Consider the following 27,025-nt stretch of genomic DNA (forward strand, 5'->3'; position numbering starts at 1 on the left):
CTAGTAACTGCTTGGACATCCCCCTAGGCCATGCTTACTCACCACATCCATCCCCTGACTCCACCCTAAAGGTGTGGACTTTGTTATTTTTTCAACAGATCATTTTCCCCTGCCCCGGTAATATGCAAGGACATCCAGAGCCAGATAGTGCCCTCAGGCAGTTTACTTGCCATTGCACGCCTTACTTCTTCCTTAGTTTCTTGGCCCAAATATTCCTAAAACTTCTGCACAGTTGCGTACGTTAAGCAAGTATCACTTCTTGCACTGGCATGTGGTGAAAATGTCTGATACCAATGTCGAGAAAATTCTTTTGCATCAGTATAAGGTATAAGTACATTAACTTGAGAACTGCCCCTGATAACCTGATTTTTCTAGGCAGTCAGCATGTGATCCTTCAATTAAACCTTATGTGCCATATCTGCAAAAAAAAAAAAAAAGATTACACATTTTCTATATTTTCAGATATTAATAAGGCTAAAAAGACAAAAACAGATGTCTTATTGTGGATTTAGTAAAATTTAATTTATCTACAATCATCCCTCCATACAGACTGATAGATTCTTTATTCATATCAATGTGGCTCATAAATCGATAAGTTACATAATATCATACAGAAGCTGGATGCCAGAACTGGACAAAAAGTTGCAAAAATATCTTTTTTGTCTTTACATCTTTTCTGTCAGTGTTGGTTTTTGCAGCATATTGTAGAGCAATTAGGTTTTTTATCTTTTTAAGTGAAATGAAACAGAGATGAAATACTGTAACACACTAAACCTGAACTGGCTAATGTGTATGTGAGTGAAGAACTGAGGGTGCAGCACAGCGACGAGTCACAGATGATCTTGATGCCGTCTGTGCATCACGTCAGAGAGGGGAAGCATGAAAAGTTCATCTGAATGTTTATGATAAAATGAGAAGATCAAATCTGCTAATTGTATCTTTGCTACATTTTCAATCATCCTCTCTGAATTCCTCAGGTGACTTGTGTGTTAAAATTAACCTAACTCTATGTGACAATACGTTACAATTAACAAGACCAGTCAAATCCATCGCAATCTGATGGCAGAGATGAATGCACTGACATGCTTATATCCTTTCTGTTACTGGAAACTGCAGAACCACATTTTTAACTAAAAAATGTCTTGAAACTAACATGACTGTGTGATGTGATGGACAGGAGTAAAGAAAACTGAACAGCATGGCAGACAGGGAGAGAAACTTCTTCATTATATCAGTCCTAAAGTTCAGTTTCTCTGGTGTGTTTCTGAAAAGTCTTTTCTTGCCTGCTGGCAGACAAATCTCCTTTTTCTTCTCTCAGTGTTTTTCTCTTCATCTCTAGTCTTCATCCTCATCCTCCTCCTCGTAATCATCATCTGTTTGGTCCCTGGTATCGAGGTCGTCCTCATCGTCCACCTGTAAGGACAGGGTCACAGTCTAACTAAGGCAAACAGACGAAACACAACTGAGTGGTTGGGACACAGAGCATGTCTTTGTTGTGTTAGCTAGCTAGTCAGGACAACTACAAGACTAAAGGTTCAGTTAACTTGTTCAACTGGGAGCAACAGGGCCCTGTTTACACCCTGTTTACACCGCCATCTGGCTTCACAAAGCTTCCCTAGCAACCAACAGGTAATGTCGCTGAGGGTATCTATGTTTTCATACAGTTTACAGTCTCCTTATGCATCTTATGTGTCCACTAGCAGCTGACATTTTTTCAGAAGTCCTCGCCTTCAAACCCTCTGGATGGCGACTTTTACTCACTTACTCCAAAGGAATGTAGGAACCTCCTCTGCAGGCATGGCTAATGTGAGAAAGGCAGCGCTGCAGCACAAACTTACAAATGATGACCTGTCCATTCAATTGACAGAACCAAAGAAAATATTTTGGGTTTTCAGGGTTAAGGATGAGAATCCTTATGGCATGTGAACACAGGTGAGCTGTTGTTAGTGCTGGAAACATACAGGCCAATTGAAGAAAGTGAAGTAATTTAAATAAACAAATGTAACCTATGTAGCAAATGGAGCAATATATTTAACTTATTTCAAGTTTAAACTCACCAAGCTCATGGACATCTATAGTAACAAAGCTACATAGCTATGTTAATTTTAGCTGTATTTGCTAAAGCTCACTTTGCTGAAGCTAACCTAGCTACATTGGCTATGGGTTATCGATTTTTATGGGGGATATTTTTAAGTTACAGTTAAAACCAGGCACACTTCTGAGGAAGGCACAAGCCAGGAACAGGTCTCTTAAAACAGGGTCTGTCCCAGGTAATCGAAGACGTCTAGTCACCCAAACAAAGCTACATATCTAGGATTGCTAAAGCTAGCTTGGCTACATTTTGTTGGTTAAATACTCTGTATGCTGTCTGTATGGATCAGATCTCCCAAAAGTCTGCAACCACAAGGCATAAACAGGGCAAAAAACTACAAATCTTTTTAACTAACAACCCCTACACATCTACATGTATGCTTAAAATATCAACATTGTAGTGTACTATTTTATTGTCAGACTTAAAAGACCTACTAGATTAACTAGCACTGATAAATTAAAAGTCTTTCTACCGTCTCTCCCAGGTCTTTGAGTTTCTGTTTAAGGCTGTGGATCTTCTGGTCCTGGTCAGCCAGCAGCATCAGCAGGTCGTCTTGCTCCTTCTTGGACTCCTGCACCTCTGTTTGCAGCTTTGCCTTCTCTGTCTGCAGGATGGCCACCGTGCTGGTGGTTGAGGCCAGCTGCTGCTCCAGCTCCACCCTGCTATCCGACGAGCTCTTTCCTTCCGCCTGAACCAACAAAGAAGAGAACGACAACAGAGGAGGAAACAAGGAGGAGGAAAAGAACATATGGATGTTCAGTAGGGTTAAATCTAACAGAAATAATCTAAAAATTAGTTTATTACCTCGGAGCTCAGATACAGACAGCTATTTTGTTAAGACACACCTTGAGTCGCTCTGTCTCGGCGGTCTGTGCTGCGAGTCTGCTCTCCAGTTCTGCCATCTTTGCAGCGTCTAATGAGCCGTCACTGCTGGGAGCTGCATCTGAGGACTGAAAGAAAACACAGAAAGGTTTATTTATCCAGTATCTGTTTACAGTGGTGTGATGTAGTACAGAATATATCAAATTTGCTTATTTACAGAAGCTTCAGCTCTCCTGAGAAGCTCTTCTCTTTCTGTCCTCATCTGGTTGATTTCTGCTGACTGTGACTGGACCTGACTCCTTAGAGCCTCAAGCTCCTGCAACCAAACAAAGTCAACCAACATGTGAAAAATAAACAAGTTATTTCTTGTGTAATTCTAGTGATCAACAAGTTAACTATCTTAAAATAGAAAGAACGCTTTATAATGTTTTAATGTCAAACCTTATGATAGTGTTCACACAGTGGAATGTGATAAATTGATCTTTATTGCCATTGCTTTAGGTCGTGTGTAGTCTTGTTAGTACCAATGATGTATGGATGTCAGATGGGGGCAGACTGGTTAAGAATCAATGGGAAAGGAGGAAAGTCTATACATTTGAGCTTTATGTGGACATGCACACTGCAATTATCATCAGTAAACTCCTATATACTTTAGCTATCATCCCTACACTTCACAAAAACAGTACCCCCCCCCCCGCTAGCTGATTTGCCAAAGGCTAGCTGCACCCTTTCAACAGCTTTTCTCACACATTCTGTCAAAAATATGCTTTTAATTGAAACAGTGATATACTATTAAGCAATTCTTGTGGGGTAAGTGACTGAATGAGGATACATCATTAACAAACAAACCAATTCTTTAGCCAGAACCACAGGGGCTAGGTCCCCTCTTCCATTTTTGTCCATTTAATACATATTTTAAATACCCAGATGGGTATCAAACGAAGAGCCATTTGGGGGCCAAAAGACTGGCTATTATTACTGAGCTGAGACAAATGATCCAGATCTCTAAAGAGAGACAGATTCCCCATCAAAGTAAACGGGGCTGGACTAACACAAGAAAGATCAGGGCTAACTATATCGAACGGTGCCGAACTGTACAGAACCAAACCAGACTTCTAGGTGGAAATGGATCATAAGCAAGCCCTGTCTGCCTGCTCCTTCAGGTTTTAGATGGAGGGTTTTAATTCATGTATGCCACTGTTTCTCTCCGCCAAGTCAGTTCCAGTGCTGGTGTTTGGCTAGAGTGGGAGTAAGCTCAGAGTTGGTTCAATTAGGAAAAAATAGTACTAGGTAAATGAGAGTCAAGAAAAATCATTGGAGGACAAACTCCTCTCTCACAGGATTTGTAAACGATACAGAACAGTGTCTGCCTTATTCATACCTCATATATTATATACATACAGGTAATTAGCTTTTGCCTTCAGTCTCTGTGGGGTTTTGTGAGTTCAACTGATCACACTGATAAAAGAGAAGTGACTGAAGATGAATTCTTACCTTGAGCAGTTCTGTGTTGTCTGATTCTGCTGCTGAACCCTCAGCTGTCTGGGACGTCTCTGACCTCTACAGCCACACATTAAAAGAGAAAACATCAGAGATACCTCACAGCTTTCATGGAACATTTTATGGAAATTCACACACAAATGCAACACCACTGTTCACACATTAACTAACCAGGCTGTTGATGAGTGTGTCTTTGTCGCTGAGTTGTGTCTGAAGGAGTGTGTATTGCTTGCGGAGCTCCTCTAGTTCCTCTCTGAGCTGTGTGACCTCCTCTGTCTGCAGCCCATTCACCTGTGTGCTGTCTCCCTGACTGTTGGGCTGGTTTTCTTTACCTGAAGTTAGAACCACACACACATACATTCAGTATATACATAACTAGAAGTCATATTTAACTGTGACAGAAATGTCCCTTAGCATCAAAGAGGACCTGAATGTTTTAAAACTGATGACTCTGGAGACACAGCTTTTAAAACTTATATCTGTAAGTACAAATAATCAATTAATCAATAATCGATGTTTCTTTATTATTAGATTTTCTTTCACAATTCATGATTGTGGAGGAAATTCTTGTATTTCTCCATTTTTACCCACAGTATAAATAATATTGCTTTTCCCTGGAATAAAAAGTGCTTTAAAAGGTACAACATGTAGAATTCTGACACTGAAAGGTCTACATTAATTCAAAAATGTCCACATCTATGTTATGCATACTGTATATTTAAAGTTTTGCATTACCTTATTATTTCCAGCGGGTTAAAGAGCCAGATATATTCCCAACTTTTACAGTTGTAACCACAGTTGTTGATTTACAGGTGTGTTAAATATTGCCAAATATGGGACAATTAAGGTACAATACACAATGAATTGTTACAATACACAATGAGTTGTTGACCTGCTCAGATGAATTTTTGACATGTTTAATATCTCTGTATAACGTTTTATGTATTCTAAAAATTTACAGAGACATTTTAGTTCTGGGAAATCTATGGTTAGGTTTAATTATTATTAATCATTTTAGTAAGATTATTTAAGTGATTATTCATATTTATTTAACCAGGAATTAAGGTCAAGAACCTCATTTTCAAGAGAGTTCTGGCCAAGATAGGTACTCACAGAGTTACATTCATAGAACATAAAAACTATTAAAAACACAAATCAGTCAAATCAGGTCGCATGGCAATGATCTGTAACATCTACAGCCTGATGCATCTTCCTCCTGCACCTTCAATGTAGTTTCAAAACAATTTAAAGAGACCAGCTCCCCAAGACACAAGTCCTTCTGTAGAAGATTCCAGGCTGCAGGAGCAGCGTACCTGAAACCCGTTACCCATTTCAAGAAGGGCTTTGGGCCCAAATAGAAAAGGAAGTCTTGTGGCTGAGTCACAGAGTGAAGACTGTAGCTTCTAGCACGTATGACATTAATAAAATCACACAAGTGGAACAGAAGAAGATTAAGTATGACAATGTCTTCAGCATATAAATGTAAATTTGCATTACATTCTGACCAATGCTGTTAATATAAAGTGTAATTAACAGTGCTCCTAAGAGTGAGCCCTGAGGCACACCATTTTTAATTTCAAGACATTTAGAAGTAAACCCTTCAGTTAAAAAATAAATCATAGGTCAAAACATTGCTGAATGTGGTTGATTTAATAAAAGCCAACATAACTCCAGATAAGGAGCTGTTTGGGAGCTGAAGAACTAGCTCTTACTGAGCTGACTTAAATGATCCAGGTCACTAAAAGAAGCTGGAATTTCCATCACTATAGCACTTACAAGGTATAACTTAAAACTAATGTTGGTATCATACGGAACATTGAAATATAAAACCAAATTTATTTATCTCTTTTTGTAACACAAGCACTGTGTTGATGCATCACAGGAGAACCACCAACATTGGCCGGCATCACTATACTCAGACATCAGGAGTATCTTAAACAATTATAACAAGTCTTTAGAGAGTTTGAGTTTTCCTTACAGTCCTCGCTATATTTTGTTCTTTGACAGAGACCAGGTTTATAAGATAATTCTATTAATAAAACATGAATTAAAGTTTGTTAATTAGCGGGGTAAATTCAATTGTTTCAAATGGGAGGGAGCCTGTTAATAAGGGATTTTGTCTAACCTAGTAACAGTAACCAAAGAGGACTAGGTCTGACAAAGGTTCAATATACACAAATTGCTTTGATAACCTTCAAATTTCATTATGTTTTTATTATCTTATCCTTAAAAATCTTTAAGGGCTTTATTCCAATGCTCCTGTGCAGACTATGTCATGTCAGCTGCAGCTTTTCACATGGCTGAAGAGCTCTGTCAACCAAAGCAGTAAAGCAGTAAAATCTTACCAACAGGGAAGTGGATATTTTAGAATTAAATGTGCATATTGTCACACAATTTTTCTTTAATTTGTACTTTCCTACTAACAAACCTGACATAAATTACTTGTTGTGATCCAAGACATGATACAGCTGAAACAAGCCAACCCATGGAGCAAGCTCACCTAATTTCAGTTTGAGGATGTTGTACTGATCTTTGTGCTGCTGGATCTGGGACAGCTGTTGTGTCATCGTCGTCTGCATCTGTTCGTTTTGAGCCGACATGGTCGCCACCTGTTCCTTCAGCTCCTGGATCTGAGCATCCTGAACAACATCCAAACAAAAATGTCAACAGGAGAGTACATCAAATATGAATAACATCAAAACCCCAAAAATAAAATAAAGCTGGCAGCAGCACTTAGCTGTGTTACCTGTTCTCTGATCAGCTCTTTGTACTGAGTCACGATGTTGTCGTGTTGCTCTAACGTCTTCTTCACCTCCTCCTCCTCCTTCTCCTCTTCACTTGATTTATGAACTGCTTTTGTGATCACACCTGTGGGAAGAAGGATAACAGAATCAAAAATGGCACTTGTAACCTCAGAGATAGACGGTACATCATCAGATAGTCTGTGACTGACCCTCAAGCTCTTTGACCAGCTTGGTGAACTCGTGGTCAAACAGCATCTGCTCAGGAGATGGGAAGACAGGCTGTGGTTTCTGAGCCGCCCTCGAGTACAGCTCATGTTTAGTGATGAAGCCCAATTTTTCTACAAAGTTCTCCTTCCCAATCCGCTTCTCGATGAGCTGCTTTAGCTTCTCTCTGAGGATGACAGGGGCAGCGTGGCAGATTTTAAACACATGGTTTAAAAACTCCATATTGGACCAACTCCATATTGAAGTACATGTATTTGAATAGAATGTCATTATAATCCCTGCTGGTGTAACGGTTATGCAGCTGAATACCTTTGTCCATATAGTGCACTTAAAAGGACTGAAATTCTAAATCCTCACAAGCTGACATATTTCTGACTGTGCGAGCTGATGCTTACTTGGTGTAGTTTTCCAGCGAGTTGTCATTGTAGTAGATGCAGATGCCAAGGAGCAGCGCACACAAGCCCTGCACCAACCTTTCATCCTCTCCCAGGTTCTCTGAGATCTGGGCCGTCAGCTGCACGAGTCAAACAGTTAAGGATCCATCTCACACGTCACTTTCACTCAGAAGCTTTCTAACCTGGAGCTGGAGTATTATTCTCCTCTTAGCATTGATAATCACATGGCAACAGATATTTACAAAGAGGTCATAGTTCAAAAGAGAAGATTAAGTACAGACACAAAGAGTGATGACATGGTTGAATGATTCACAGGTTGATTTAAGGATACGAAGGGAACGTTTTCCTGGTTGTGCAGAAAGTGTGTGACAGCGATGGGACAGTTGCTGATCCATGTACACAGCAGCATGAGGAGGCCCACCCTCGTCTGAACTTTACTGCCCTGCAGAGAATGAGAACAAAACAAGGAAATGTCAGCATCTGCCTTCTGGATGACAATTAAAGATACTAACAAGAGGCGAGATTAAAAAATAAATATTGTAAGAAATAGTTCAGCTGGTGCAGAGTTGAGACAATAAAGAACCAATCTGTTGTTACATGTTGTTTTTATAAATATGTGGGGTTATTTAAAGGAGAAATATGATGAAAACAGTATCAGAATGGAAACCAATTTCTTCTTCTTCTAGGTAATCAAAATCTGATTCCTGTCCATGGACCCAATTGTTATGTTAATGTTTAGAAATGAGATTGGTGACAGTTCTTGGTAATTCTTGAAAATGCTGATAAGTACTTTATTTCCCTGAGTGTAACAATCAAATTATCCCCAAAAACATCAATATCAAAATGTGTTAGGTTTGAACAAGATTAAAAAAGGCAACAAAAATGGGGGCTGCTAAAATAAATACCAGAGTGTTACATTTGTTAGGACATAACTTTAATAACAATTTCACAACTTCTTCCCATTCTGAGATGCTGAGATGAAAACCCTTCTCTGGAGACAGTACAGTTAAATCACTTTGTTAATCAGCTGGAAATACTTATATCACATCAACCATTAGTAGTTATTAATTAGCTGATCAGGAACAAAAACAAGGACACACTCAAAAAAACTCATTCAGAAAATTCAAACAGGGTTATGGCAATCAGAGCAAGCCTGCATTAAACACTAAGCCATCAGTTTTTATGTTTTTGTGGTTTGCAGTTTCTATTTTGATGATTTTCAAACAAATGATCAATAAAAAAACAGACTGTATTTACAGCTTCAGACATGCAAAGCAAAATCATGGACATGAGGGGAAATTAACTGTAATGGTAACTAGTGGAATAAAATGATCATGCATTTCCATGAAAACAGTTTAGAGGTTTAGACCTACAACAATCAGTGTCATTCACAAAGGTCCAATGGAAAGACATTATGGCTGTAATTTTTACATTGTAGTCAGTGGTAGTGAGGGAGGGTTTTCATGGGGTTTGAGCACACAAGGATGAAAATAAATACTGATTAAATAGTCAATAGAAACTGGAAACTCTATTCTGTAGCTTAGGGATGCTAGTAAGCTGGTGCATTAAGACCTTAGGCACATCATGCTTTAAGAAAAGCAGACCTCATTCCTGCAGTGATGAAAGAAAAAATCTGCTAGGTATGGAGATCAGAGCGATGAAGGTGAGGGTAAAAACTTATCAGCATTCAATACTACAAAAAATGAAGAAATCACCTTTTCAGATTTAGTCTCCAAATGTGACGAAATGCAAAAAAATGAAGAGGAAAACAAAAGACACAAACATGACACCAAGTATTCAACAGACATCAGCCTCTGCTAAAGAAGGATTTGCTACAATTTATGTTTGGGTTTAAGTGGCCGACATTGGATGGACATAATCTAATCTAAACTTTAAAACCATCAGAGGAAATTTCTACTTTTGAATCTGTTAATGTTTTAAAATGAGTTGAAAGAGGAAGAGTCATCAGCACATCAGCCTTATAAACTACTGTCTGCATCAACCTTGAAAAAACAACATTGGTTATCCCCTATAAATTCTGGCAACCATGAACCAGAGCCTCTTAAAGTGATTCTCTGTCACCTAAGAGAGGCTGCAGTCTGCCTTTCCTGTACCTGTCTGCTATACAGATGCCAAAGAACAAAATCTTCTATACGATGACTCACTTCCAACAATTTCTGGCCACAACTCTGAGATTTTATATCCCATGACAAATGTTTTCTTTACTTCCTGAATGCAAATGCAGTCCTAAAGCATGACTTGCTGCTGGCACAGATGTTGCTTCTGCTGGTTTAAAGATGACAAAGAGATGTAGTTACAAAGAAGATAAGCCCAGTATCTCTAATCCTCATTTAGACAACCAACAGCAGAAGATTAAAACGGCAACAAGTGGTCAAGAGATTGACTGTAACCAAGTGGGTAATTTATGCATTTCAGCAGATTTACAAAGACTTCAAGAACAAAATGAAATGGAAGTAAAATGGGAGAAAAAGTGAAGAACTTGCCACTCCACAGTCCAAGCTGTGGGACTTCAGGAGGGCTGGTCACGAATGGCTGAAATTGTTCAGCCATCTAAAACCATTTCAAAAATGAATAATCCTCCCAAGTATAGTCTTTGAAATATTTTGACAACTCATAAAAGAGTGATTATATGTCACTTCCACGAGAAAAGCCCCAAAGCTGCTGCAGCCAACATATAAGGGCATGCAGCAGACAGCAGTCCAAGGTCACAGCTTGAAGTCAGTGTTATGATTACATGAGTGGAGATAAAACCATCTAAAACAAGTCCCTGTGTCGCCCTCTCAACGTCAAGTAAAACCCTTCCAAATAAGACGGGACACACGTGTGAGAAAGACCTGGGTCATAGCCGTATGTTAAGGACAAAGACAGAGTAGTACAAAGTTAAAAGAAGCAAGATCCCCCAACACAAGGGCCAACAAGACCCCTACTATAGATGCCAAGCCACAATAACCAGCAAAGGTGACGCCCAAACACTCACACAGTTATCACACACATTACTTACCCGCCGGGCGATCTTATCTCCCTGCAAAACCACAATAGTTTGATACTGTTCTATTCACTGTTGTTGGAAACATTCATCGCTGTTTGCCAAAAAATCCTTCCTACAAAGTTAAAAAAAGCAGATTCGTTTATCAACTACTGTCCTACCTGAGAGAGGATGTTGGTGCACTGTTGCAGCAGAGAGACAGGGGGCTTTCCCAGACTGGTGGCCAGTTGGACCCTCAGAAGCTGCTCCTTCTGGGTCAGGTTGTCCTGCAGGGCATGAGCCAAAGCTACAGCAGCACACCAGTTAGACAGAGAGTCTGCTGAGAACAGGCCTCCACACAGCAGCTGGCCCGCTGAGATAGAGTTAGCTAGAGAGGAGGGAAAGGGAGCAAGTTGGTCAATGATACAAAGAGGGTGAGGGATCAGAGTATTTTACAGCCAATAGATTTTTAATTTGAAATGAGAAAGCTGTTTCCGCAGCAGTTCATACAAATTGGGATTTATCATTTTTTATCTTATTGTTTTTGTGCCCTAATCAAAAACAGAAGGTCAAAGAGCAGAACACTGGGAGTGTAACATTCTATTTCCTACATCTGTGACTTGCAGCAGGTGCTGTAAAAAAAATAATGTTACATCACCACTCTTTGAGCTTCCTTTTTTGATCAGAAAACAATGATGGAAAGTTAATAGTTTTTCATTTTTTCAATTCTATGTGGAAAATAAAAAAAAAAATGAAATGGGAAACAAAAAATGAAAAAAAAACAAAACAAAACAAAACAGCTTATATCTTGTTTTCTGTTTTCACTTTGATATAATCTGCTTGTGAGAGCATGTATTTTTCATGTTTTGTTTTCCTACTTTTTGGGGTATTTGGGGAATTTTTGAGCCTTTATTTTGATAGGACAGTGAATAGAGTCAGAAACAGGGACGAGACGGGGGGGGGGAGAGACATGCGATAAAGAGCCTCAGGCCAGATTTGAACCCAGACCATCCACATATATGGGGCGCGTCTTAAACCACTAGGCCACCTGCGCCCCATTGTTTTCCTATTTTTAAACAGTAATAATGACACAGCTTGTTTCTTGATTTAGTATTTCTCATTTTGAATTAAAAATTTGTTGGCTGTAAAATACACTGTCTGTCGGGCCACTCAACACCTAAATGTTAATTCACACATATTTGCTGCTGTGAAGCAGTAAACATTGACATGTGCCATAAACTCTTATGTTGTGGCTGGTAGTGTAATATTTGGAGGCCAGGCATCAGTCACACTGGTACCACCCATCTTTCCCCTCTGTGTTGTTTATTTGTAGATTATTAGGAATGTATGATGTATTAAATGCTTGATATTGATTTTGGCTGATAGGAAAATTTCTGCTTATATCTACAACCAATATGTCAACCTGTCTCAGCCGTATGTATGAATATATTCTTGGAGTTTTAGGCAGGATCGACAGACGTTCGTTTCTTTGTTCCTCCTTAAGGTTTAGAGTGTGCTAAAGTGTGTTTTAAAGCCTAACCCTTAATAGTCACATTCACCAGCTTTGTAGTCTGCGTTATTTGTGGTTCCATGTAAAACCCAGTGGTTTTCAATCCAATCCAATCCAATCCACTTTATTTATATAGCACATTTTCCACCTTAGATGGCGTCGTTTTAACTCTGTGACCCACTGACCTCTTAATGACCTCTCGCTCGTGTAGGGTGAGACTTGATGTTGATATAGTGATCATTTATTATCAGGAGTCTGTGCACTGGGTTGGGTTTTGAAGTTGACAAGATACTTTGCATGTTTTTTCAGCTGTTTGGATTGATCTGCTCTATGTGGACTGACGTGGTTTGGCAGCAGCAGGAGCCAAAAATAGATCTGCTGTGTATCTCCAATGAAGCGGAGCAGAGTAGTGGTGTGTTTCACCAGGAGATCATGGATCAGTCATTGTATGTGGAAAATGGAGGTCAATTAAAGGTCATATTCAAATATCTGTTTCAATATTGGTACTGGTGTCTATAAATGAATTTGTAAATACCGGCATATCAGATATTTGCAAAATTCCAGCATTGTGCATCCTTACAGAGTATTACATGTTGTGCATGTGTACTGAAAGGTTTTTTTGTATCTCTGTTATGATAGTAGCTTCATAAAGGTATGCTTGCTGATGATAAGAGCAATCTCATCACACTGCTAATTCCAGCTAACATGGTTAGCCTAGTCACTGTCAAAATAATCAATAACAGACGCAATCTGACATTGGGTTTCCTCAAAAGTCTCCATTATGCAGTACTATGCCAATCTGACCAGCATATGTTGCTTCCCTTTCAGTTAGAGTTATTGATTTACAAAGATATCTTATCTACTGAAATATTCCAGGAAGCAGCTTTTTTTAGGAAATAGAGTTCTTGAAGTGCAATTATAAATTTGTCAAAGATACTGTCAGAGATAAATATGTCCACTATTTGTTGACATTTTTCTCTTACATTCTTGCCGAACAGCTAAAAATACCATTTTAAAATCTTATCTTGGTTGACGTACCATCGATAGTGGAGGGCAGCAGTGTGGCCACGATCTCCCCCTGCCCTTTCTGGTTTTTGTAGAGGAAACACTGGAAACAGTAGAGCACTGCACACCGAAGCACAAAGGGCTGTCTCTCGTTCACCATGGACATGAGGAGCACTACGATGGCTGGTCTATGAGAAGACGAGGAGGAGAAATCAAAGAGCGAGTTTAGTTCAGTCAGATAGATATGAGATATCTAACATAAAGGTTGGCTGGTTGTGTGTTACCATGAAGCATAAATGCACTTTGAGTAGTTGTAAGAAAAAGGAAGCACTACGTAGGTAATCTGCTTACCTTGGTGGGTTTGACGGGGCGTTGACAGAAGCAAAGTAGTCCTGGTTGACCTGGGAGCCTCTGATAACCTCTGACACGGTGTTGATGGTCTGAAAGAAAGAGACTAAATTACATAGCTGAATAAAGCTCAAAGGAGAAAAACCTGCTGAATAAACATGATTTTGTCTTCTATTGTCCAATCCCAATCACATTTACAGCTTTCCTGTCAAATTATCAAGTGTCTGACCTAACATCATTACAGTCAGTGAGGATTCAACTTCTTTGAAAAAGACTTTCTAAACGCTACCAGTTTTACCTCAGTGAGGATGTCAGCGGGTACACCGGTGGCCATGAGGATGGTACACAGCTGCTGCAGCAGACCACACTGGTACATGGACTTCTGACAGCTGGCTGTGGCTCCAGGAGAATTCACCGGAGACACCATGACTCGCACCAACTGAAACAGATCATTTTGCAACACTTCAGCTTAAACAACATCCTGTTTTCATTCTCCATTGTAACAATTACTCTACAGAAACAGTTCAGCATGGCTGTGCTTGGGTACCTGTAGCATGAGGTGCAGGTTGGTGACTTTCTGTGCAGACCAACCAGAGTTATCATCCCCAACCTCAAACCAGGGCTTCATCCTCTGAATGTACGAGCCCTCCTTGAAGAAGTTCTGATTGGAGCTGTTGTTCTTTAGCAGGTTGAGCAGCAGCAGCAAACAGTCCTCCACCACAATACCTGCAAAGAGGGAAAATAAATTTTTCTTCTCATTATCTCGCAAGTAAAACCTACAAATTTAATCAACACAGAATAAAAGGAGTGGGATTCTATTTAAATCTGAGAATCAGTTTACCTCCATCACTGCTGCCCTCCTCTGTGATGATGTCTAGAAGACGCTCAAATGCATTTTCAAATGCCACAATTTTCTGAATTGCAGCGTTGCTTTTAGTCAGCTGTTGAAGCAGCAACAAGCCCTGTCAGGAGAGAAACACAGACCATCAAACATCATCTAAAGAAATAGAGGATCAGACAAAAACTACACATTCCATAAATACTTGTAGTCGTAAAAGCTTCATACAATGGCAAACAATAGAACTTTATGGCATGGTGTTAATTTCTCATTAGCTAAGCAGGAAGACAGAAGTCTGTATGTTCTTAGTCTTCCAGGTCAAAGCCTGATCCAAAAGGGGCAACCAGACTTAATTAAGGCTTAGCTGGTTGACAGATTGGATTGAAGATTATTTACAGCTAAGTTGCTAAAGGAATGAATAAGAGATCAATAGGTAATAGTTCTTCTAATACACTAACATTACACAACAACCTGTTTTCTTTTTTACAGTCAGAAAACGCAGAACATCTGATGACAAAAAATGCTCCCAAAGTAGATACGCATGTCTATCATGTCATTATCAGTTTTGGCAGATAGTAGCTTAAATAGTCATGTAACACTAAGGTAAGATAGGAACATTTCTGTCAACATTTCAAACCAATATAACAGCGGTAAATGTTGACCATGTGACAATAGTTTTTCTTTTTTTTCTTACTGAGTATATTTTTGTGATGCCTTGACATGTTTTGACTGCTAAGTTCCTGCAGTGTTCCTCAGAAGAGTCACATGATGTTGCTGCAATGTGTCTTATTAGCTGATCTTATGCAGGTTTCATCGTCCTGGTCTTGATTGACACAATGATGCCCTCTGTTGCAGCTTCTTGAGGTAAGCATTCCAGATATGGGGCAACAGATAAGCTCCTTGTCCCTGTTCACAGTTGTATGGGCCTGTTTCTGAATCTCAGTGGCTTCCCTGATCTATCAGTGGTAGTTGTTCTCTGGCGTTTTCCAGTCCATGACATGATTTTCCCTTTTTGCAGCGGTCAAGTTCTCCTGTTCTGCTTTTTTTTTGATGGATCGTGTCTACCTTACAGATGTTTCTTTCGAACAGTCTTTCTGGTGTTCCCTTTTGCATGTCTTCCTGTTTCTCTTATGTTTGCTTTCTCACATGACATACAAGATACCGCCTGTCAATCAAGACAGGACGACCAAACCTGCATAAGATCAGCTGATAAGACACGTCACAGCAACATCACATGACCCTTCTGTGAAAGGACAACAGAAGAGAAACAGTGCTAAGATCTAAATTCAGCATGTAACAAGTGAGTTTAGGGCGGTGCCTGCTGTACCAACTGGGCCAAACCTGCACCCTTTTCACCAGGTTTTGATTGCCAATTGTCTGCTAAAGCAACTGGAATCAGTACTCACATCATTTCTAATCACCTCTCTGGAGTCTGCCAACAAATCCATCAACCTGGAAACACCTGTATGGACACATAAATAAAAACATAATTTAAATAAAGTTGGAATCAAAAATTTAAAATTCATTTTGCTCTTTGAAAACATTTATACACTGCCCTAGCTTTGTGCAAAAATGATCAATATTCAGCTTTACAGATGCCCTCAGTAAAGAGATATCAATATCAGACCTGCAGAGCAACCCTCAGAAAAATCTTGACTATAAAAAATAAGTTTAATCAGATTAGTAGAGGAGACACTCACCCATGGGACTGACTAAAATGATCCCTTGGACCTGGGCACCCTGGTTCTTCAGCAGAGCAGTCAATAGCTTTACACCAGGCCAGCGTACATGGAAGTCAAACTCCTAAAAATCAAACCAATCGTTAAAAAAACACCCCACAATAAAGCCAATCAAGCAGAAAGAGTTCAGTACCTCCAGCAGAGTCAGCAGTAGGGTCACATGTTCAGGGTCTTCAACAAACTTGTCGGTGAACTGAGCACCCAGGTCGTCCGCCTGCTTCTGACCAGCCTCGTCTGTGAAAGAGATGGAAAAATTAATCAGGAAGGTCTCAAAAACGGCACAGCAGGAGACCTCAGGATAGTGAGGAAATCAGTTGGTTTGTTCACAGTAATCAGCCTGAGTAAAACAGCAACTGTTAACTGAGTCTATCACGTCTTTAAAACGTCCCCATTATTATTCTGTGCTGCTGAATAATGACTTTTCAAGGAATATATAGTTCTGTGTATGAAGTGTGAGCACGCTCAGGGTGACACTTGTGAACATCTAATCCGCAAAACAAAGGGTGACACACAGATGAGGGATAGCTGGATGGGAGGGTGAATGGGGTGAGATCAGCAGGGTGAATGTGGGGAGTTCTACTGTGAACACAAAGAAACAGACGTCTGGTTTTAGATGGACAAACTGGTTAGGAAAAACTCTACACAGAGAAGAATTGTATAATCAACTAAATATGTACGAAGGTAAAAAATACAAAAGTACCAACATTTAAAGATAGCCTTAAGATCTATTTACCCATGTTTTCATCTATCAATGGCTATCAACTGTTTTCACTTCAAAACAACAAAGACTAATTTTTGGTCACAAACTGGGAAAAAATTGCTAAAAACTGTAATATTAAATTATCGCTTTAGAAAATAAAGATGTAACTGGGGCACCAATAGCCTAATAGTTATGTCTGCACGCTCCATGGTCAGAAGCTGTGGTCCTCAAATCAGGTAGCTCATATTCAAACCCAGCCTGTGGTTCTCTTCCTGCATGTCATTTCCCACTTTCTCTCCCCAGTTTCCAACTCTAACTACTGCTCTATCTCTGCAACACAAGCCCCAAAAATGAATCAAAATAAAGATTAAATAACTATCTGCCATATAAAAGGGATTTTAAGCAGTAGTGTTAACACTACACAAAACATTTAATGTATCAGGAGACCACACCAACATCTGGCTCTACCAAACCGGTTCTCTAGAGATACTGAGAAATAAACTAGAGATGCATGACAATGCTTTCAGTGATATTAAAATTTCTGCTATTTACAGCCAATATAGTAGCCATACATTCACTATATGGACAAAAGTATTTAGCCATTCCTGTTAATTATTAAATTCAATTCAATGTTTCAATCAAACCTGTTGCCGTAAATGTTATAAAATCAAGCACCTAGCTATGCAGTCTCCATTTTCAAACATTTGTGATACAAAATGGGTCATTCTGAAGAGCTCAGTGACTTCAAGTGTGGTACTGTGATGGATGCCACCTTTGCAATAAAACGGTGTGTGGAATTTTAACCCCTGCCGGATATTCCGGTCAACTGTTAGTGATAGTATTAGAAAGTGGAAGCATTTAGGAACATCAGCAACTCAGCCACACAGCAGCCTGACTTCATAAATACTATACAGAATGAATAGGCACAAATTCCCATGGAAACTCTCCAAAATCTTGTGTAAAGCCTTCCAAGAAGAGTGGAAGTTGTTATAGCTGCAAAAAGGGGGGCCATCTCTATATTAAAGTAGAAGAACACCATGTCATTACAGTCCCTTTTGGTGTAATAGTTAGGCGGCCAAATACTTTTGTCCATATAGTGTATCAAGTATCAATTACACATAGGCCTTAAATAGCAGCAAAATGTTCAACCATACAAACAACTCTAGATGGTTGTCTATAGGGTGCCTATTCTCAAAGAGGCCCAGTGTGAGCCCGGTGAAGCGCCAAACATAAAACAACTACCAGACAGTCTACTTCCCTGCTTTTAGCCTCCTTTGTACCAGAGACACTTGGTGTTTTTCCCAATAAAGAAGGTGTGTATATATCTGTTAACAACAAAAGAATTTCACCGCAAGAGAGCAAAAATACCAGTTTTTAAAACATGAGGAAAAACAACAAAGCAGAGAGATCATGAACAAACTGAAGTTTGGATACATGATATTAGTGAAGCATTTTTGTTAAACACCTTCCAGTCACTCTTCCAATGCAGCCTGATTTTAGTGAAGTTAGTTATCTGGCAGCACCAGAACTGCTGCGTATATAGGTTAGTTTCAGTACTGACCAGGTGCTGGCACATTCTTATGCTTCCCTGAGAGAGGGATTTGCATTACTGCGTCTGCAACAGCAGGGAGGAGAGCGATTTAAAAGCCTCACCCAGAAGCTAGCTTTTATTTCGACCACCGTGAAGAATCAGCAGTGACTCTTGCAAATACATGCGCTGAGAACAACCAACACAGCCTTGAATTTGATCAGCTGTGGGAGTTGTGAATGAGAATATTAATGCACGTTGTTTTTTCCAACAAAGAGAAACGTCTGATTTGTGAGTGCTGCTGGTTGTTAAGGGAGAAAAGAAAGAGGGTGGGGTCATCATGCACAGTCATAGCGTTTTACCTTCTGATTCATCTGTTGGTTAAAACATGGAAGAAAAGAGAGATGAGAATCTTTATGATGAAGCAGTCATTGGCAGTTTAGGGGAATGCAAGTCCACCTAATATGAATTATATTCAAACATGCAAACTAAAAAGTTGCTCAGGCGGTAAAAAATTAGGAGGAATTGTCTCCATAAAATAACTAATTAAAGGTGAATTTGATTATTTATAATTATTTTTGAGATCAGAAGATACCTTGTTCCTCCTCTTCATCGTTGCAGATGATGTTGTAGATTGTATCCAAAGCATAACCGAGGATTTCAGAGTCTGACCTGTTAATTAAAACAGAGAGAAGCATTTATTATTATTAGCTTTCCAGGTGAGATGTTACAAGAACAAAAGAAGAACATACAAACTCCAGTGTATCAACACACCTGTCAGTTTGCAATATGTTAATCAAGTGATCCATGGCCTGTGTGCCGACTTCCGTTCGATATGTCTACAGACAATAAAAGAGAAGACAACTTTGTTATAATCCTTGATGAAATTTGATTTGCAGCAGGCTGTTCACAACAGAACAGAACATACACAAAGACATCAGATTTATGAATACAGACATTTAACAGCTGTAGAGTGGCAGTGGGTTAACAAAGGAATAACTGATCAAGGTCAGATAAACAATTAAGATAAAACTAATTAGGCTTGGACAAATGATCACAAAGTAGTCTAAGTACACAATCAAAAAAAAAAAAAGAAACATATCAATGTACGCAATACAAAATTGAAAAAACAGCTAATCTAGTCTTGCAAAAGCTTACACACATGGATGGGATATATGTGATAACTGGACTGAGCAAATGAAAATCAAGGCATAAAAAGGTAAACAAAAATAGGGTAATAAAATATCTATCTTTTCTTGCTGTTGTTTTATTTTGGATTCTTAAATATAGTGCAGCTTCTGCATAATTGAAATGTGAAGCTCTTTGGCCATAAGCTCAATAGTGCAATGTTTTTTTCGTTTTTTTTTTTCAATTCATATGAAACAGGAAAAATAAAAATCACAAACTCTAAAGTGTGTTTGGTCTAAAATACAGGAAGTCAACACATCCATCCCTGTATTTCTGACCTCACTGAGCATTAATGTGCAACCCTGCGCCTCCTAAACCCTTTATTCATGCCTGATAAACTCATTACTCATGGCTGGCAGAGCAGCCGGTCACAAAATTGTCCACAAACAGAAGAGAGACGTAGCTTTGTAGACATCTATATGAATGATCAGTTTGTTTAAATCATTGGATTGATTAAAGGGGTTTAATTTTGGCAGTGTGGACAATATTGTCAATCTTTTTTTTTTTTTATATATATATATACTTTTTATTATTTTCAGAACAAAACACACATAACAAAAGGCTCACAGTTCACATTATAGCATGTGCATATCAGTTGTCAAATTCCAAATACAAATAAAGATTCCTGATAATCCCCACCCTCCCAAATAATAATAATAATAATAATAATAACAATAATAATAATAATAATGTTAAAAAAAGGTATACAGAGAAAGAAAAATAAATATAATAGTAATAAATGATACTGTAACATAAAAGCAGACTTCAGATGGAGAAAGACAAGTTGTATATCTAACAGTGCACAATTCATAAGCATAACTGAAAAGTAAATAAATGACGTAGATAATAAAATTCACAGGAATAGAATCTCATATGGTGAAATGTACCTCAGCTCCCATCCTTTCAGAGTTCTCAAGCGTGATCAGAGGGGTATTTTAAGTACTATGCATTTTTTTTTTACCAATCCTTCAATGTGGCATGACATTGAAAATCTCCGTGTACCACAAAGTAACTGTGGGTGTGGTGTCTTCCACCCACTTCAGCAGAATACATTTGCAGGCAAGGACCAAGAGTTTATCCAATAAATTGTAATGATTGCGAGAGAGAGCCCATTCTTTAGATGGTAAACCCATCTAACCCATCTTGTAGTCTTAAAAATTCCGTTCAGTTCTTTGGCTATGTGACTCCAGTATCTGGCAATCTGATTGCACCCCCAGAAATAATGGGAGTGAGACCCAAGATCAGTTTTACATTTATGACATATGGGAGAGATAGTCCGTGATATCTTGTGGAGGATGGTCGGGGATATGTGTAACCTGTGTAGTATTTTATATTGTATCTCTGCAAGTCTGTTACATGAGAAGGTTTTATGTACCAAATTTATTGCCTCCTGCCAATCCTCTTCAATGTATTGGTTACTTCCCACTTTCTTATGAATTTGGTTGTGTCATATTTGTTGTATGTAAACATTACATTAGAACATTAGTAAATTAAAAATAGCACTTGTGAAAGACACTGATCCTAATAGAAATTAAATGAATAAGGAAAAATAAGCATTCTTCTCTCCACAGGGGATCATCAGTTGAATAAATCAAGGAGCTTATCAACATCAGGGTATATCAACAGTTTGTTGAAAGTAAGATTGCCTAGGCGCCTAAATTGGTTCATATGTTTCTGTACATCCTTAACTTGTGAAGACGAAAAGGAGATATAAAACAGTGGCAAAGGGGTTGTACCTTCTAGAGTTTTTCATTTGTCCCACTCCTGATTGTCATGCATAAAGCACAGGCTGGCTGGGAAGCGCATCTGAAAGCGGACCCCACGCGCGATTAGCCGCTGGCAGACATCGTTGAACTCACGGCAGGTTTGTCGCACCTGAGCGGAGAGGTCCTGGCGGATAAATATCTGGTGTCCGTTGTGTTGGATTTTGCCATTTTCCCTGGCTGCTGCCACGATCCTCTGCTTGTCTGAGAAGTTGTGCAGTTTGATTATCACTGGTCTTGAATATTTCTCTTTAAGAGGGCCAAGAGACCAGTGTGCTCTGTCGATTTTAACTGTCCCATGTTTGGTTTGCAGCTCTAACAGGCTGGGAAGCCACTACTCAAAGAATTTAACAGGTTGTTGTCCCTCCGTTCCCTCTCTCAGCCCGATGATCCTTATGTTTTTCCTGCGGCTGCGGTTTTCGTTGTCCTCAGCTCGCTGTGAGAGAATGTTTACCTCTTTTGCAAGAGCGGCTATCTTGGTTGACAGAGAGGCAACCTTGTCCTCGACATCTGAAATACATGTTTCTGCTTCGGTTATGCGCTTCGTGTTACCTTTGATACGGCTGTTCATCCCTTCCAGAGTCAGGTGGAGCTCAGTAAACTTCAGGTCCATCAGGGCGCTGATTTTCTGCATTACGTCCTGTGCGAGGCACGTAGCTGTGTCCTCCTCCTCGCAGGCGGCAGCGATTTTCTCAGCTCTGAGCAAGTTCTGGCCAGAGTATCATGCTGATTCTGGGTTGACTCAGAAGCAGACATATTCACATGCGGATAGCCAGCATTAATAAGTCGAAGTTGGAGCAAAAGTTGGTTGAATAAGGTAAACTGTTCCAGGTGGCGACAGGAGATACTTTTCCGAGAGCTTCCAGTTCACAAATTGTGATGTGTTTGATGACATTTTTAGAAATGGCCCATGGACACTTGTCTTTGTCCCTTGCTCCAGTGTGTGGCGTTTAAAATAAATTATGTAATGTTATCATTTTGATAAATAAAGCCAGGAGGAGAACAAGCAGTTGTTTGGGCTCTGTGTTGCTTTTGCCCTGTGCTTTGAAACATTAATAACTTGAATGCCAAGCCTCTCTTTTCACATTCTATTAAAAGGCCACATTAATTCCACTGCTGTTTCAACTTGGTTAAAAAACTACTACTATGAATGTGTTATGGATAAAAACATACCAAAAGCATCAGTAAATTTAAACACCCATAAACCCCATCATACAAACACGTTAAGTTTTAAAGCTATCTAGATAATGGAGCATCCTGCATTAAAATCAACCTTTTAAACAGGGTTAAATGTTCTGTTTTAAAAAAGACCACTGTAAAAGGTGTTTCTTGTATATTTGAACCCCTTAATTCATGTTTGCAATGGTGTACATGAAGAGGCAGCAAGCTGTATTTTTACTGCAACCTTTGACTAACCAGATTATTTACCTTAGAGAGCGACTTAAGAGCACGGACAGCATCTCTGCGATCTTCCAGAAGCGTTGAGGAGGCCACCCGGTCACACAACTTTTGTATCTGTAAATACAGGAATCATTATTTACTCATGGAGTACAAGGTATCATTAAATTATCCTCATATTTTCCTGCAATCTTATTAAAGTATTCAAAGATTTTATTCATGTGGAATTCTGCTTTGCTTAGTAAACAAATCTCTAATTCATAATATTCAAATTATGATTAAATTGTATAGTTCCCTATCTTTGTGTAGATTTGATTTCCACCTTCCTTCTAGAAATTTCTCCAGGCTGGATGTAACATTGAGAGACAAAACTGATTTTATTCCAAATAAGGGAAAAGGTGCTTTGATTAACATGATTATTAACAGAAAAAGTATCTAAACAGTAAACTTTGACAACAGCTTCATTGTAATAGATCAGAAATATTGGGAAATCCTTGTCTACACAGCAGATTTATCAGTTATCGCTAGAAACTGGGTAGGGCATACTGATGCAATGTAGATTCCTGTTAATTTTTTATTAGCAGTGATAGGATACGTGGTAGAGCAGTGATAGAGACGTCAACAGCTGAAATTACATTTCAACACTATCCTGATGAATGAATTGCTCTGCAGGAGAGCCAAGCTTTGCTTGTAATAGGACTATCTAATTATAAAGATTTTATTAAGTGTGCACAACATTGCTCTTCCAAAGCCAACAAGAGACGATTACAAAGAGAAGTGCAGAGAAGTGTACATTACTCATCTGTTTATATATTCCGTTGCAATAAAATGCGTCCTCTAAATACAACGCTAAGAAAAACAATCTATAAATAAAGTTAGTTACATGTCTATACACAGCATAATAAAAAGTGCGTTTTTTTCCGGATTGCCAACAGATTGCGCAATTGTCTTCAGTTTCATTCATTACAACAAATATCTTCATTAACTTTGGAGGTCATTTAAGATATAAAGAAATGCTGATATCTAAAGATATACCCAATCCACCCACAACCGACACTTCTTTTGTAATTTGAAATCTGTTTTTCATCTGTTTTCATTCATTCAGCACATCTACCTGAACAGGAATCAGGATATATGTCACAGATAAAGACTCAACTGCTGAATGACAGCTTAGCTTCGTTAGCTAACTAGCTAATTAGCCTTTGACAAGCTCCTTGTTCTAATTCAAGGAGACCCAAATCTTTTAAACATCTGATTTCGGATATTTCAGGGGAGAAAACCTATGTGCGTTAATACATATTTTATCTATGACAAGCATGTTGTCACAGTTTGCCCCACACAGAGCGTTGAAAATCTTAGCTAGCCGTTACTAGCCGTTGCTAACAGGACTGGTTCTCCTACCGTCTCCGCTCCAGACGGCTGCTGCCCCGCTTGTTGTCCACCCATCACTCCTCTGATAAAGTTCATCTCCACAGATGTCCTCTCGGTGCCGATGAATTGTCCCTGCTTCCTACAAAATAGTCCAGCCTGCCCTCAGCGGTCCGTGATAAAACTATAGGAGAAGAAACAGAAAGGGGTACGAACTGAATATTTTTTTTCACTGTGTACGCTGACAGACCCCGGAACAGATATATAAGGAAATTGCGCATGCGCGCAGACGTGGCGATACGTGGCTGATCAGTAGACAAGGAAGTTCAGTAGTTTAAAGGGCAACACAAACCGTTGTTCCAAACATAGACATAATATATGTTTGTTATGTTTATGGTTCCAAAAAGATAAAACAAATACTATTTCACTGACACTTTCGTTTCTATAGGATAATACACAACAGTAAGACAGTCACGAAAAGGAACCACATCAAAATTCAAAGTTATATGTGTGTGTTTTAAAAAAGTCCTTTAAATGCAGTGTGACTAAGAATAACAAATTGAATAGAATTTTTTTGTCTATAAATACTGAAGGAATTTTGATATTGTTTGTATGTTTTTGCATTGTATTATACTCTTTAAAACATGCTTTCACCTACAGCACCAATAAAAATACTCTGCTCCTCCACCAAGGATGTTTCACTCTTTTTTTTTTTTTATTTTATCAATCAATTATTGTCAACACAATTTGGCTTTTCTGAGAAAAACAACCCTCTTTAATGTAAAAGTGAAAACTGATTAATACAAAGTAATGCCAATTAAATAAGAATATGTAATGTAAAATAAGTGACTGCATAAATATTCATCCATTCAAGTCAGTGTTTAGTAGATGCACCTTTGGCTGTAATCACAGCACACACTGTGTGGTTAGGTCTCAATCTGGCTTACACATCTGGACACTGCAATTTTACTCCATTCCTCTTTGCAAAACTGCTCAAGCTCTGTCAGGTTGCATGGGTATTGGCTTGAACAGCCCTTTTCCATCCATAGAAGAGGATATATTAAGAATTAAAGGTCCTGCTTAGAACTTTTGGTATGCTTGATTTTGGCGCCCCCTGAAGACAAAGCACTATCTCTAGTCTTCTTGCTGATTTTGTCCCGCACATGCAAAAGTAGTGTTTTCTGACTCTATCTACTTTACCCTTAACATTTGATAAATATTTGCTATACAAAATATAAAATAGGCTGTTTGTTTCTATACATAAGAGAAGTTACAGGCATTTAAAATTACATTATAGAAATAGTCAGTCTTGTCACTGAGTCTTGTTTGCTTTCATAGGTCTTAAAGAGCAGCAGTTCACAACCTTTCTTCCGTTGAGGCCCCCCTGCTTGCATCTTAGAAAAGCTGAGACGAGTTTTAAATCATTTTTGACTTAATTTCCTAAAAAGAAAAAAAAATCCAATGAAAAGGAGTTTAATCAAATTATTAAAAATCAGTCCAATATTTGGTCACTACAGGATAATTGGCAGCAGCTTTACTTCATTGACAATAAATACACCACTTACTCACACCTTTTTTGTCAATACATTTTGTCCAAGCTTCGAACTTCCACTTTGTCACACAAGATGTTTAATCTCAAATACAACTTGGGGCTTTTCTATATTGAACAGAAATTTCTAGACAGTGACAAAGGAGGGATGCAGGGTGATCCAGAGGCAGGTTGGTGAAATATAAAAGGGTGCTCTTGAAGATAAAAGACTGTCTACACAGCAGGTACTCCCCCAAAGCAAAGAATCTAGTTAAAGTCCCATTACTCAGCTGGGCATTTTTGTGAAACTTTTAGGCATTTTTAAAAAACGTGTTTGTCAATTTTTTTTTTTTTTTACAATAAATCACCTAAAGCAGTTAGGACCTCCAGGGGGGTACAAGACCCTGAAGAGGGGTCACGGAATGCTTTCCAAAAACACAAAGAGAATTTTAAAATGATTTAAAGTAGGATATTTTATCCATTACTTTAAAAAGTATTCTTAAAATGAGTTCATTTTAAATTAAAAGTAATTGAGATTTGTGCTTACATGAAAGTGATGTGTACAAATGCTCCCTAAAACATACATTTCTACATGGTGTTATATACATCATCATAGGCTTTTATCAGGGAAGGTGGGGGGTCCCCCTTCTTTTATTTCTGACACTGAAAAGTCTGAGAACCCCTGAAATAAGGGAATGGAACTACATCCTTTGCTCCCACATAAGTCCTCAAGGTAGCCCTGCAGCATCCTTGCTTCTTTTAATAAGACTTGTGGAGACAGATTGGGGCTTTGAATGTCCAGATTACATTTTGATGTAAAAAATCAGTGTCCCATCCATTTTCTACACCACTTATCCTGTTCGGGGTCATGGGGGACTGTGGCCTAGCCCAGCTGTCATTGGGCAAGAGGCAAGGTCAATCCCAGACTAATTGGCAAACAATCACAGGGCTGAATAGAGACGGACAATCAGGCACGTTCATTCACACCTACAGCCGATTTGGAGCCGCCAATTAACCTAATGAGCATGTTTTTCGTGTTGGGAGGAAGCTAGAATACCCAGAGAGAACATGCAGACTCTGCACAGAAAGGCCCTGACTGGGAAACAAACCAGGGAACCTTTTTGCTGTGAGGCAACAGCGCTAACCCCCGCATTGCCACGCATGCCCAAAATCAATGTTATCCTAATTTAAAACTCAAAATATACAATTCACACTTCAAGTAAGGGTGATATTAATGCACAGCTGGTCTTTAAGAGCAAAGTACTGTTGGCTCTACAACATTCAATAGTCCTGACTCTTGATCGTCATTACAGAGGCCCTAAGAAGACATGTATCCTTACATTTTATC

General features: G+C 38.9%; 1 protein-coding gene across 6 annotated transcripts; it reads right to left on the reverse strand.

Moving 5' to 3' along the window:
- Nucleotides 1-497: 497 nt before the first annotated feature.
- On the reverse strand, nt 498-24,395 carry uso1 (USO1 vesicle transport factor). 6 transcript variants are annotated; one of them, XM_041785125.1, is made up of 27 exons: nt 24,183-24,395; nt 22,812-22,898; nt 19,207-19,271; nt 19,028-19,104; nt 18,795-18,806; nt 18,466-18,519; nt 16,338-16,438; nt 16,166-16,268; nt 15,872-15,927; nt 14,469-14,589; nt 14,175-14,353; nt 13,926-14,066; nt 13,631-13,719; nt 13,313-13,467; nt 10,947-11,152; nt 10,801-10,821; nt 8,110-8,220; nt 7,779-7,897; nt 7,368-7,549; nt 7,161-7,282; nt 6,915-7,053; nt 4,586-4,746; nt 4,409-4,474; nt 3,132-3,230; nt 2,938-3,042; nt 2,565-2,780; nt 498-1,413 (listed from the first exon to the last, which is right to left on the reverse strand). In XM_041785125.1, the coding sequence occupies exons 1-27, from the start codon at nt 24,246-24,248 to the stop codon at nt 1,336-1,338; spliced, it is 2,931 nt and encodes a 976-aa protein (XP_041641059.1). In that variant the 5' UTR covers nt 24,249-24,395; the 3' UTR covers nt 498-1,335. The 6 variants fall into 6 exon arrangements, with proteins under 6 accessions (XP_041641059.1, XP_041641062.1, XP_041641061.1 ...); XM_041785128.1 differs by lacking the exon at nt 18,466-18,519; XM_041785127.1 differs by lacking the exon at nt 10,801-10,821.
- Between the last annotated feature and the right edge of the window lie 2,630 nt (nt 24,396-27,025).

This window comes from Cheilinus undulatus, linkage group 4 (assembly GCF_018320785.1).
Source record: "Cheilinus undulatus linkage group 4, ASM1832078v1, whole genome shotgun sequence".
In the NCBI taxonomy this organism is placed as follows: domain Eukaryota; kingdom Metazoa; phylum Chordata; class Actinopteri; order Labriformes; family Labridae; genus Cheilinus; species Cheilinus undulatus.

What these genes read in the sequence shown, in the direction of transcription:
- uso1 (XM_041785125.1), bottom strand. Translation starts at nt 24,248, where the DNA reads ATGAACTTTATCAGAGGAGTGATGGGTGGACAACAAGCGGGGCAGCAG. An exon ending in CATTTTAGTCAGTCCCATGG is followed by an intron (nt 15,928 to 16,165) that starts GTGAGTGTCTCC and finishes GTGTCCATACAG; the next exon opens with GTGTTTCCAGGTTGATGGAT. An exon ending in GCTGGTCAAAGAGCTTGAGG is followed by an intron (nt 7,283 to 7,367) that starts GTCAGTCACAGA and finishes TTCTTCCCACAG; the next exon opens with GTGTGATCACAAAAGCAGTT.